We start from the raw sequence: 13,821 nt of genomic DNA, 5'->3' as shown, positions 1-13,821 counted from the left end.
TACAGAGTATAAAATCTTCGTCAAGTTCATAACGTTTCTTAGTTTTGTGACGATCCTCGAGTGGTATATACGTACAGCATTTATCGCTTTCTCTACGCGGTCTCTTTTTAACAAGTTACAATGCAGCATACTTTAAAGATGGGACGATACTTGAAACTTTTAAATAAACGTAATATTGTGACTCAACGTGCGCATGGATTGCGATTGAGTAATTTGCGAAAGAATCTCGCTAAATTACTCCCGCAAAAAGAGGAATTTCAAGCAAGGCACATTGGACCCAGAGAACATGAGCAGATTGAAATGTTGAGATTAATTGGATTTAAGGTAACATATACTTGTGAATTTTTTTTTCATTCAGTGAGAAGAGTACATTTGTATTCAATTAATCGTGGATTAATTTTATTTGCAATCCGATATTGCAGAATCTTGACGAATTGACAGAAGCGGCGGTACCAGCTAAAATTCTTCACAAGGGAGATTTAAATCTCGATGAGCCAGTTAGTGAGTAATATATCCTCTTAATTAGTATATATAATATTTAGATTTTATTAAGACGCAATTAGATATCTCTCTCATTAATTTAGAGCGAAATGATGGATCTTTGTTCCTTGCTTGCAAAGTTATCCGAATTTTTTTCCGGATGAAATATATAAATAATAATTGTATTTTTTCGCTTTTAAGATAATCGTCATTCTGTAGAAACGTGACAAGTCACGAGACTTCGGGATTCGACTTGACCTTAAATTGATAACCCTCCATCGATTTATCGTTATCTTAGGTCATAGTTCAATCTCGTGTGTCCGTTTCGCATTCACGTGATTTCAGATAGAATTGAGTTTATGTCGTCGCATAAATTTAATCTCATTTTGCAATAGTACAAACATAAGACCTTATATTTTGTTCATCGTATAAAATTCTAATTATGTATTATTAATATCGAAATAATATACTAATTAGAGTTTTGAATTATTATGGAGGATGAAATTTATATAAATTAATAATTTATATAAATTAAAAAATTCAATAAAAGGCTTAAAGGACCAGCGCAATGAAAAGATGCGAAAAAACGATTATATTAGTGTAATAAATCCAATAAAACGTTTATTTAATTTAAGTGACAAACGCTGCGTTTCGATCAAATTCTGATCCTTTTCTATGTCAAATCGCGAAATAACAGTAAAAACATACAAATAAAATGAAATAAAATCAAATTAACAGTCATTAGTAATAATAAACGGAAAGACGCAAAATAAATAATAATAAAAGAATCAAAAAAGTCGAAAATAAATTAACGCAAAATAACGGATGAATTCAAACGGACAAAGAAGCGCAACGCATTGATAAGCAAACCCATATTGCAAATTCTCCGTGTGCCATGAAAGTGCCGTAAATTAATTAATAAATATTAATTATATAATTAATTCTGCAGCCGAATACGATCTGATGAAACTGGCAAGCAAACTTTCGGAAAAGAATGATGTATGGCGCTCTTACATTGGTATGGGATACCATAATTGCTGCGTGCCTCACGCAATCATGCGTAACATCTTCGAAAATCCAGGATGGTAAATCGTGCTAGAATAAAATCGATAACATTGTATGAAATGTAGGAAAATATTATATAAATATTTTTATCTCATCTTACCTCAGGACGACGCAGTACACTCCCTATCAACCGGAGATCTCGCAAGGACGATTGGAAAGCTTATTGAATTTCCAAACCATGATATGTGACTTCACGGGGATGGAAGTGGCGAACGCTTCCCTCTTGGACGAGGGAACAGCAGCAGCAGAGGCCCTTGCGCTCGCATGCAGACATAATAAGAGAAAAAAATTGTTTCTCTCCAACCAAGTGCATCCGCAAACCATCAGTGTGATAGCAACACGAGCCGCGTCTTTAGGTTTAACGCTGGAAATTGGAGACGTATTCAACGTGGACACAAGTGGGAAGGATATCGCTGGTATTCTCTTGCAGTATCCCGATACGACTGGTTGTATACACAATTTCCACGACGTTATCGAAAAGGCGCATGCTGACGGGGTAATAATTATCATCGAGAACTATAATACAGGGTCCCATAACTTTTTTAATTTTTATTGTAGAAAAAAATGTTTTAGACAAAAGTTGTATGACTTGAAGGGGAACATAAGATGGTGTCATTAGTTTGACATTGAAGAGTCACCTGAAGATCACGTGAAGGTTGCATTCAACTTTTTAAATGGGACACCCTATATGCTTTTGCATATTCTTATAGCTTATCTCGAGAGCTTTCCAAAACACTATAATTAAGTTAGTTTTCATTAAATATTTTCCGAGTTATGAGGCTTGAAGTCATTTTTTAATTTTACATAAACCGTAAAATATCTTGTAAAATATTCATTTTTCGATTATTCTACCTTAATACTTTTATGTACAAAATAATGAGAGGAATCAATTGGTATAAAGAAAATACATAATTGTTTCGAAGAAACATGTAACTTGCAATTAATAATTCCATATTTTTTCTTCAAAACAACTGTGTTTTTCCTTTACACCAATTCCTCTCATTATTTTGTATATAAAAATATTAAGGTAGGATAATCGGAAAATGAATATTTTACAAGATATTTTACGATTTATGTAAAATTAAGAAACGACTTCAAGCCTCATAACTCGGAAAGTACTAATGAAAATTAATTTAATTATAGTGTTTTGGAAAGCTCTCAAGATGAACTATAAGAATATGCAAAAGTATATAGGGTGTCCCGTTTAAAAAATTGGATGTGACCTTCTGGTGACTCTTCAATATTAAACTAATGACACCATCTTATGTCCCCCTTCAGGCCATACAACTTTTGTCTGAAACATTTTTTTCTACAATCAAAATTAAAAAAGTTATGAAGGTGGAACTTTTAAAATGGGACACTGAGAAAAATAAAAAAAAATTCCCCTTATAAACATTTTTTACATGGGAGATACAGTTCTTTTGTAACTATTACATATTATAAGACTAATAACATAACGCACTGCGTTTCAGACACTCGTTTGCGCGGCTACGGACTTACTGGCGTTAGCTGTACTTCAACCACCGAGTGAATTCGGCATCGACGTATGCGTGGGTACGAGTCAACGTTTCGGGGTACCTCTTGGATATGGTGGACCTCATGCCGCATTCTTCGCATGCAGACAGAAGCTGGTACGATTAATTCCTGGTCGAATGGTAGGCGTTACAAAAGACTTGAATGGACGGGAGGCCTATCGGTTGGCTCTGCAAACGCGTGAGCAACACATCAGGCGGGATAAAGCTACCAGCAATATCTGCACCGCACAAGCGTTGCTGGCCAACATGTCCGCAATGTACGCTGTGTATCACGGTCCTCAAGGAATACGCGACATCGCGAGCAGAGTGCACAATTTAACGCTGGCCCTGACGAGAGGTTTGGAAGAGGCTGGAAACGTAATACACAACATGTACTTTTTTGACACTATTAGAGTGTCGCCAAAGATTTCTGCGCAGATGGTGAAAGAGAACGCGAGCAGAGCTAAAATCAATTTAAGGTTTGTATACTTTTTTCTTAATAGACAAAATAATTTATAATTTTGGTGATAAAATAATGAACGAAAATTTGCAGATATTACAACGACGGTACTGTTGGAATATCCCTCGATGAAACTACAACGATAGAGGACGTGAATGATCTTTATAAAATATTTTTGGCCAACACTATAGTTGAAGATGTTATCCAAGACGAAGATCTGCTCGCAAGAAGTTTGGACAAGTCAGATTTCCATCGTACTATTCCATATTTGCAACATCCTGTCTTCAATAGCTATCATTCCGAGACAAGGATAGTTAGATACATGAAATCTCTGGAAAACAAGGATGTGTCTCTCGTACATAGTATGATTCCATTGGTAAATAGCTGCAATTTTACAAAAATAATGCATTCTGATGTAGTTTTACGTTAATTAACATCAACGTTTTATAGGGTTCTTGCACCATGAAACTGAATTCAACAACGGAGATGATGCCGTGCAGTTTGAAAGGTCTCACGGACATGCATCCCTTTGCTCCTCTCGAGCAGGCTAAAGGATATCAACAATTATTCACTGAATTGAAGCGTGATCTCTGCGCGATTACCGGTTACGATGGCATCAGTTTCCAGCCGAACAGCGGGGCACAGGGTGAATACGCGGGTTTGAGAGCTATACAGTGTTACCACGAATCCAAAGACGAAAAGCATCGACAAGTATGCTTGATCCCGGTATCCGCACATGGCACGAATCCCGCGTCCGCTCAAATGGCGGGTATGCAAGTGGAACCAATCTTGGTGCGTAAGGATGGTTCTGTTGACATGGCACATCTGACAGAGATGATTGACAAATACCGAGAAACGTTATCGTGCCTGATGATTACGTATCCGTCGACAAACGGAGTATTCGAGGAGACAATTAGCGACATATGTAACATGGTGCACAGTGTTGGCGGGCAGGTATACCTGGATGGCGCCAATATGAATGCTCAAGTCGGCTTGTGCCGACCTGGCGACTATGGCAGCGATGTGTCACATCTCAACTTGCACAAGACGTTCTGTATTCCACATGGAGGTGGCGGACCCGGTATGGGTCCCATTGGAGTGTAAGTAACGTTTATCCTAATCTTGAAAAGAATTTTGTATCAAATTATATAAATATATATATATATATATATATATATATATATAATTTAATTTACAGAAAGAGACATTTGATACCTTTTCTGCCAAATCATCCGATAATAAATTGTTCTGGCAACGATAATGGTGATATAAAGAATCTTGGTACCGTGTCTGCCGCACCTTTTGGATCATCCGCCATTTTACCAATCTCGTGGGCCTACATCAAAATGATGGGTCCGAAAGGCTTGCGTAAAGCTACGCAAGTGGCCATCCTCAATGCTAATTACATGAGCAAGAGACTGGAGAAGCATTACAACACGTTGTACAAGGGTGAAACCGGACTGATTGCACATGAATTCATTCTGGATATAAGAGATTTAAAGAAAACTGCCAATGTCGAGGCCGTTGATATCGCGAAGAGATTGATGGATTATGGTTTCCACGCACCGACCATGAGTTGGCCTGTAGCTGGTACCTTAATGATCGAACCGACTGAATCCGAGGATAAGACTGAGGTGGATAGATTTTGCGATTCTCTGATCTGTAAGTTTAAAAAAAAAAACTTTTGTGAATGCTGTGCTTAAAATAATGCAATATTTCTGGCATTCTTACTTGCGTTTCTTCTGATAGCCATAAGGAAAGAGATTGCCGACATTGAAGAAGGAAAATTAGATATTGAACAAAATCCTTTGAAGATGGCACCTCACACGCAGGAGCAAGTAATAGCAACCGAATGGAATCGAGCATATTCGCGAGAGTTAGCGGCTTTTCCCGCTGTAAGTATCTCTTAAATATTTTAGTTGAACGTATAAATGCAATTTAAAAAAATTTTATATCTATATAATTTTTCAGCCATTTGTTAAGGGAAGCAACAAGATTTGGCCAAGCGTAGGAAGAATAGACGATATATACGGTGACAAAAATCTATTTTGTACATGTCCGCCTATTTTAACAGAACAATAGTGTTGTGTAATATTTTTATATATATATCACATGTACAGTTAGTTATAATAGGATTATTTAAATATTTAAATCAAAAAGGTTCTAATATATTCAATATAAAAGTTCAAATAGAAAACTGTTTAATAAAAGCTGCGCGCAGCAAATAAGCGCAATTAAATTATGTAAGTCTTTGATTTCAATAAACATTTTAATTCTTTAGGTCATCTTCTTCAGTAATTCAAATGACAAAGAATAAATTCATATGACTTGATCTTCAGTTTCCATCGGGTTTCGTTTTCAGTAAAAAACGATATTCAGATTAATTTCTTAAGTTATTTATTAATAGCTGCAACCGATAGGAAATTTATATGAATTTGATGTTTATAATTTGGATTACTGCAAATGGCCTAAAAAAGAACCGAAATGTTTAATGGAATTAAAAAAGATTTTTACACAATTTAATTGCTTCTACTTATATTGCGTTCGGTTCTTATTGACTCTCTTCCTACTTGAAATTTTATACTTAAATATTTATTATGTAATTTTTATACAATATATTATTTATATAAAACATAATGTGCTATTTTTTTATAGATAAGAAAATAGAATGACAATCTGTGTCAAAGATTTAAATTTTTCTTGCAAATAAACGATATACATTTTTCTTTTTGTTTTCACGCTCATAATTTCATTCTACTCATTTTTATCTAACTTCATACACATATTTACACAATTACCGATAACTGTTATGCTTTAAACATTTTGTACATATATTATAGACCAGGCATAAGATAAGCAATGTTATCGAGCATTTGGGAAAGCGTCTCTGGTTTAGCTCCGTTAGTTTCCGGCAATTGTTGCGTTAAACAAATTAATGGACCTAAGGCACAGAGCAACGAATCCAACAGAACCGAAAGACTGCCAGAGACTGCTATTTGACCATCGTGCTCCTTTAAACGCTCCCCAATGATCGTCAAGCTCTCGCCAAGTAGTTTGAGATGAGCCGCAACATCAATCGGCTGCGTTCCAATCACCTTGTACATTCCCGTGCCTATCACCGGTTCATTGACTAGATCTTTACCGGTGCGATTCGACGGCGGGGAGATTGGGATATTCCCGACAACAGACGGCATGCCAAGTTGGATAGTCTTTTTTGCAGAAGCAGTCTTCGTTTCTTTCCCATTACCTGAAATACAATGCATACGGGAATAATTTATTAACGTTGTATCGTTCACATTTAAACGAAAGGCATGCACACTAAACAAAAATAAAAAAAAAGAAAAGAAAAAGTAACTACAAAGAAGATTATAAAGGACGGATATATATATGTTTGATCCGACAAGTATTTTCGGCTGATGCACATGCACACGAAGAAGACAAAGGTACATAGACTACTGCACAACACGACATACAAATCGTATACTGCTTATATACACGAGGAACTAAACAAACCCACCAATTTTATTAATGAATTTTTTTCGCGAGGCGGGTGGTGGCATTTTCCAGATAGGCTCATCTTTACTTGCTGGTAAAGAATGAGGTTTTGCTGCTAGGCGTTTTGCGCGTCTACGCCAATTATATTTTTCCAGATGTGGTACTGTAGCCCACAGCTCTCCTAATCGCTTAGAAATTGCCGCAAAATCTACAAAAAGCAACAATCAATAAACAACATCAAAGTTGCATGCGTTTGTACATGTATGAGAAAGAATAAATGTAGCTTAAATACCCATATAAGGAGATTGTTCTAATAGTTCTTGTCTAATTTTCTTTGCCCATAGCATGTAAGCGGTAAATCTCGTCTTCTAAAAATATCAAAAGATTAAGGCCATTCTTTGGTATCGCTCTTCATTAGTACGTACCCCTTTGTCTTTACGCTGTGCCTTTGTTTTGCCTATAATTTTCCCATCCTTAATAATAATCTTTTTTTTACATTTTTCAAGCATATATAAACTATTTGCTTGCGATGGTGTTTCCTGACCTGATGGTGGTTCTAGCTTCCTAAATCCCGTTTCTCTATCGTCGATCATAAGAGGGTCTACTTCATTGTCGCTTCCAGAGTCCATGCTGTATCTCTCATCCTCGTTTATCCCAGAGGGATCGTCGGATTCTGAACCTGACGATTGCATCTCATTATCGGACAGGGATTCCACCTTGATCCTTTGCTGGACATGATTGGAACCTGAATTTTTTCTCTGTCGCCCAATTTGGTTAGATTGGGTGGGTAATATTTGCTGTTGCTGCTGTTGTACTTCATACTGATCCAAAAGTTGTTGGGTTTGTATCTGTTGCGCCTTCTGTCGCTTGAGTTTATTCTCCGTAAGGTCATCGGGGGACTCAAAGTCAACGAGCTTGGAGGACTTCTTCCTTACACGGCCACTGCGAGAGATACCCGTGACCTCTAGATCTGAAAGATAAAGCAGACTGCACCTTGCCAAACGTGGGAAAGGATCTAATATACTTTGCAATAGCTAACTACCAGGCTTAAACATCTATAGAGTCAGGATAGAAGGCACAGTATAGAAACACTACTTTTATGCAGGCTACGGTGTATCAGCTACTAAAGGTGTGGGCAGCCAGTTGCGGTACAACTTGGAGATTTTTTTCTTGCAAATTCTGTAGTACATTCTTATAAAAGACAATTATTCGATTACTCAAACGAGACCAGACGAGACATAAATTCGACAATAGAATATCTCTACATTTCTCATCCAGGACATTATTTATACTTTTGACAAGCTTTTATATCAGGGTTTAAAGGTCATGGAAAAACCCCCCTTAAATCTGAATCTCCGAAAAATGACAATCTAATCGCGAATATCTCGTGTTCGGGCGCCAGCAACACCCGACGAGGTGACGCACCAGCCAAGTCGCAACAACCGAGTGTCGCCGGAGGAAAGGACCCCCGGCCCATTTTCTAGCAGCGCGCGATATCATATATCCATGCGAGTCACCGCAAGCGATACCAGCCGAGCAAGCAAAAACCAACTATCGCGATGCAGCCGCGCGTTCGAAAACGATCGAAGGCGATCCTCACCGTCGCTCTTCTGCGTGCGTGGTCTCGACGATCCGTACATATCCATAGCGTCCCTCCGCCTCCGCCGTGATGCGTCAACGCGGGCGCTGCGCCTGCGCAGTGCTCCGATTCCGTGCGCGCGCATATGCGGTTCTGCGCATGCGCGACTTTTGAAATTACATTGTACTTTCACGGTCGCGCAAGCGCAGAGCTTGTTGGCGCGAAATTGTCGCGGGAGCTTCGCGCGCCTCGTGTTCGCAGGCGCAGCGCGGGATATTTGAACGACGCGCGCGCGGATTCTGACGAGCGAGCCTCACTTTGGGCGGTAGTTTCGTATACTCGGTGCTCGTTTTTTGCACGAAACTCCCTCCCTTGAATTATGGAGATTATTAAGGATTTTATTTTGAGGATTTTCGCGGAAGGAACTAGATCGCCCCAGGTAGAACATGAAACTCATAATGACGTTATCATGATTTTATTTATCACTTAAAAGTTACCTAAACAAAAATGATTAAAAAATGAATTAAAGATGACGAAAAGAATAATAAATTTTTAAGTTCAATAATCGCATTATATAATTTTAAAAAGATGTCGCTTAAATATAATGAAAATATACATGAATAATTAAATAAACAAGTAATTGCGTAATATATATACAAAATGATATTATTATGATTGATTCTTAAGATTTCATACGCGAAGTATATATATATATATATATATATATATATATATATATATATATTCTCTAACAGAGTTCGATTGAATTGTTTAATATCAAAAATAAGTCATCAAAACATTGCCGAAAGTATATCATTATGATATTATTATTTTTCTAAAATGACTTTTAGGTGACATCATAATGTCATTATAAGGTTCATGTTTTATCTGGGATCCCTCCCTTGAATTATGGAGATTATTAAGGATTTTATTTTGAGGATTTTCGCGAAAAAACTGGATCGCTCTTGTGTATAATTGCGAGTGTACTAATTATTTTAATAAATAAACACGTGCGATATTGTTATTTTGTAATTCTCGCATTTATAATTAATTTGCTAATGAATTCGAATTGTCGAATAAGACAGGATTTTCTACCGGTGCATCACGAAAAATAAAAATTATTAAAATTCGGAAAATAAATCCTCTTGGAAAAGAAATAGAATTTGGATCAAAATTTTCCTTGTCGATTCGCGAAGCGCAGGAAATGTAATGAAAACTAAAATTTAAATATAAATTAAGTAAAATAATTAAATATAATAAAATTTAAAATTATCTCAATTGCTAATTTTGTTTAAATCATCCGCGAAAGGAACAACGCCCTCTACATTTTTCAACTTTTTGCATAAATTCCGAAGCAGATGATGTGATTCTCTACGGATTTCTTTCCATAGAAAAGCAAAGTCGACAATGCGACGGCCTTCAGGCAAATTTTCTTTGATATCATCTTTATTCAAAGAGCCCTTTTCAATCGTTTCTACAACAAAATATTCGTCATCTTCGACACCATTTTCTACATTGGATATATGTGTATTTGACACCTGGTATTGCATTTCTTGGATATTAGAATCCATTGTATCGGGAAATGATTGTACCGATTTTTCAAAAACAATGGATTTATCATAATGCATGCTTTTGGAGTCATTTGAATCATCAATATCCATGCTTTCGGAGTCATTTGAATCATCAATATCCATGGTTTCGGAATATTTATTATTATTGCTAAATTCTACATTTAACTCTACATTAGACATACCTGTATTTGATTCCTGATACAGCATTTTCGAATCCATCATATCGGTAAATAGTTGTATTGATTTTTCAAAATCGATGGATTTATTGTCAATAGCCTCAACGCTTCTCAAGTCATTTGATTCGTCAATTGATTCGTCATTATCTTTAAAAAATCGAATATCTTGTTCGACATACATATTTGTATTTGACTCGTGACATTGCATTGTTGAGATATTTGAATCTGTTATATCGGGAAATGACCGATTTTTTAAAATTGACGGATTCATTGTTAACATCTTCAATGCTTCTCAATTAATTCTTCGCTATTTTTTAAAAATCGAACATCTTGTTCGACATTATACATACCTGTATTATAGTTCTGTTTTATTTCAAAAGCTTTTGAATTCATCGTATTGGGAAATACGGATTTCTCAAAATCGATGGATTCATTGCTAACAATTTGGCACATCTCCGACAACAAGTCTTTTATGTCTTGCTCTCTCTTTTGATTCACTAATAACTTTCGCCTGCAAAGAAAAATTAATAGATTAGTATTTTGTAAAATATTTTTATAAAAATATTAAAATATTTTTGAAAATATAAAATCTCTGAAAAAGTACAGTCTTTTGTTTAAATTTTTATTCACTTGTACTATTAAAAAATAAATTATTTAGATAAATAATAATTAAAATAATTTATTATTGATAAAATGGATAATACTTTGACAACATAAATACTAATTAAAGCGCACATGTAAATCGCATGTAGTGTTATATTTTTTGAAGTTACCAGCACACGAATAGACCGCCTCTGGATTTTATATAACCAGCACACGAATAGATCGCCTCTGGTACTAATTACTGCAATAGTAAAACTATTATTTATATTACTACAACTACTACACTACTACTAATACTCTATAATTTTATTATATATAAATAAAACAATTTTTTAATAAATTATTTTCAGAGATTTTATGTTTTTAAGGTAGCTAACAAAATACAAGAAAGATTTATGCATTTCTGATTATATATTACACATCAATGTTCAATAATGTTAATTTTATTTATTTTGATATAAATATCCTTTTTTATTAATAATCTCGTCACTCTATCATAAATAAAATGCATAAGTCATTCTGTTTTCAATAAATTCAAATAAAATTATGTATAATGTATAAAACTTTATATTTTAATATTATACCAAGTGTTTTATTTTAATTGCCTCAGATAAATAAAAAAAATGTGGAAAAAATAAAAAAATGTTTCAGAGAAAAGTTATATGGTTGAAGGAGAATATATGGTACCATTGGTTTATCCTTGGATAATTGCTTGAAGATCGCATAAAGTCACCTTTAATTTTTTAAATAAAACCCACTATTTTTCATATTTTTATAGAATTCATATTTTTCTTTGACAATTGTGTGTTTTTTTACACCAGTTGATTTGTGTAATTATTCTGTGTATAAAAGTATTAGGGTAAAATTATCGAAAAATTAATTTTTTTGTAAGATATTTTGTATTTTATGTCAAAATACTGAAACTTTGAAGCCTTATAATTCGAAAAATACAATGAAAAAACATTTTATTATAGTGTGTTGAAAAACTATCCAGATAAGCTACAAGAATATGCAATAAAAAGTAGCTTTCCATTAAAAAATTTATATATAATTTTTACAATACTTGACACCACTTTTAAGGTCATACTAATATTGCTACGTAATGCGTTACTAACCCGACAACTTTTATCTGAAACATTTTTCTCTCTCGGGCTTGGTTTTTGAAATATTCGACTGGATTAAAATGGGACACCCTGTATACACGAGATATTTTTAATGCGTTCGAAAATATGTTTGGTTGGTGTTGGGAAAAAAGATAAAGTTGGCAATATTGAAAACTTCCAGTGCTGCGTTTCGTTTCTTCCACTGGGATCATTGGGATTGTATTGTAACGTAAGTACAATATATGAAAGTGTTGCAATTACATTAATTATTATTATGGAACAATATATTTTACTCGAAAACATAATTTTTTAATCTTCGAGTAGTTCTTCAGATAATGATGATGATAATGAAGAATTACAAAATATTTTATTCGAAAATAGAAGTAATAACAATAGAGGTGAAAGGAATATATTTGTTGACAATCTGTAGTTGACACTACAGATTTACTCATTTTTTCTTTGTGTTGTAAAAAATTACAAAAAGATTAGTATATTCAATATGTACGCGATATATTGTTACAGGTGTAATGAATTCATATGTAGATTTTTGAAGAGTAATAACTGAAATATAATTCGTAATAGAACAAGAGAGATGTAAATATAAACAAATAAAAGTAAGCAGGATGCGTTTATTTATAATTTTATAATTTTATTTTAGGCAACTTTTTTTCTTTATTATATATTTTATTTCATAATAATGTAAACACAAAATATGAAGCAATAATAAAATTTATCGAAATGTGTAAACAAAATGTGAAGCAGTAATAAAATTTATCGAAAAGTATTATGAAATAAATATTACAAAATATAAAATTTTGTAAAGTAAATCAAAATTCTCAAAATATATACCTATTTGACAATAAATATACCAATATAGCAAAATTATAAATAGAACAAAAATGAGCACATTTGCAAAAATTATTAATACATTTATTTTTAATCTTTACGCACTCAAAGCTTGGAATTCATTGAGATACTCTGCCTGAATTCGATAAAGCAAATCTGAGACGTTGCAATGCTCTTTTATTTTACTCTATTTTTTTTTAATTGCAATAAATAACAGACAGAATGTGTTAAAAGAGGCTCCAGATTTGCTTTGCCGAACTCAAGCTCTGTATAATATATAAAATTTTGTTAACTAACCTTTTCATCCATCCTTTCTTGAATGAAACTCTGCGGCGAGTGAGAGGCAAATACTTCTTATTATATTTCTTTCCCATCACTGTCACTTCGTCTAAAGGTAAAAACACTAACAAAAATGACTATTACAACACTCTACTACACGTATACTCCGTAGACACGTCGCAACGAGTAACACATTTTCTCGCGTTATTATCACGAACAACGTATGTATAGCAGTACGCGATGCGCGCGATCTGCCAGGTCATGCGCGTAACAGATATTATTGGCGCGTAAATGAGAAAATAATAATTACTACAGCTCTGATTTTAAAATAATAATTACTACAGCTCTGATTTTATTCTGTTTTTCGAATACGTATACAGGATATTTGATATAATAACCGTATCGACATATCGATGAAAAAATTTACTTGTAGGAAATGTTTACATGTAAACTTGCTATTGTACACTCCGCGACAATGGATCTGTTCGTTTTAGCTGCATTGCTGCACTAGTGCAATAAGTTAGAAAGAGACAAACATACTTTCTTTCACTCTAACTAATTGCACTAATGCAGCAGTGCAGCTAAAACGAACAGATCCAATGATTCGTTCCGTGACTTCTCTCGCGAGGCAAGGGGAGCGTAGCCTCTGA

The 13,821-nt window shown here is 34.4% G+C and overlaps 2 protein-coding genes across 7 annotated transcripts; one reads left to right on the top strand and one right to left on the bottom strand.

Moving 5' to 3' along the window:
- The first annotated feature begins 44 nt into the window (after positions 1-44).
- LOC105248607 (glycine dehydrogenase (decarboxylating), mitochondrial) lies at positions 45-5,825 on the top strand. Its single transcript, XM_011253492.3, has 10 exons — positions 45-324; positions 423-501; positions 1,430-1,565; positions 1,651-2,041; positions 3,018-3,538; positions 3,613-3,895; positions 3,970-4,619; positions 4,718-5,181; positions 5,269-5,414; positions 5,491-5,825. The coding sequence occupies exons 1-10, from the start codon at positions 121-123 to the stop codon at positions 5,599-5,601; spliced, it is 2,985 nt and encodes a 994-aa protein (XP_011251794.1). The 5' UTR covers positions 45-120; the 3' UTR covers positions 5,602-5,825.
- A 330-nt stretch (positions 5,826-6,155) lies between these two features.
- LOC105248565 (HMG box-containing protein 4) lies at positions 6,156-13,339 on the bottom strand. Of its 6 annotated transcripts, XM_011253439.3 has the most exons (8): positions 13,190-13,335; positions 10,691-10,851; positions 10,347-10,565; positions 7,559-7,984; positions 7,440-7,471; positions 7,307-7,382; positions 7,037-7,222; positions 6,156-6,766 (listed from the first exon to the last, which is right to left on the bottom strand). In XM_011253439.3, exons 1-8 carry the CDS (start codon positions 13,264-13,266, stop codon positions 6,354-6,356), a joined length of 1,590 nt encoding a protein of 529 aa, XP_011251741.2. In that variant the 5' UTR covers positions 13,267-13,335; the 3' UTR covers positions 6,156-6,353. The 6 variants fall into 6 exon arrangements, with proteins under 6 accessions (XP_011251741.2, XP_011251718.2, XP_025269310.1 ...); XM_011253416.3 differs by having other exon boundaries at positions 7,440-7,984; positions 13,190-13,334; XM_025413525.1 differs by having other exon boundaries at positions 7,440-7,984; positions 10,347-10,487; positions 13,190-13,333.
- Positions 13,340-13,821: the final 482 nt, after the last annotated feature.

This window comes from Camponotus floridanus, unplaced genomic scaffold (genome assembly GCF_003227725.1).
Source record: "Camponotus floridanus strain SB8 unplaced genomic scaffold, Cflo_v7.5 scaffold67, whole genome shotgun sequence".
NCBI lineage: Eukaryota > Metazoa > Arthropoda > Insecta > Hymenoptera > Formicidae > Camponotus > Camponotus floridanus.
The sequence above is the reverse complement of the archived record's forward strand: the minus strand, read 5'-3'. Positions and strand labels throughout refer to the sequence as shown.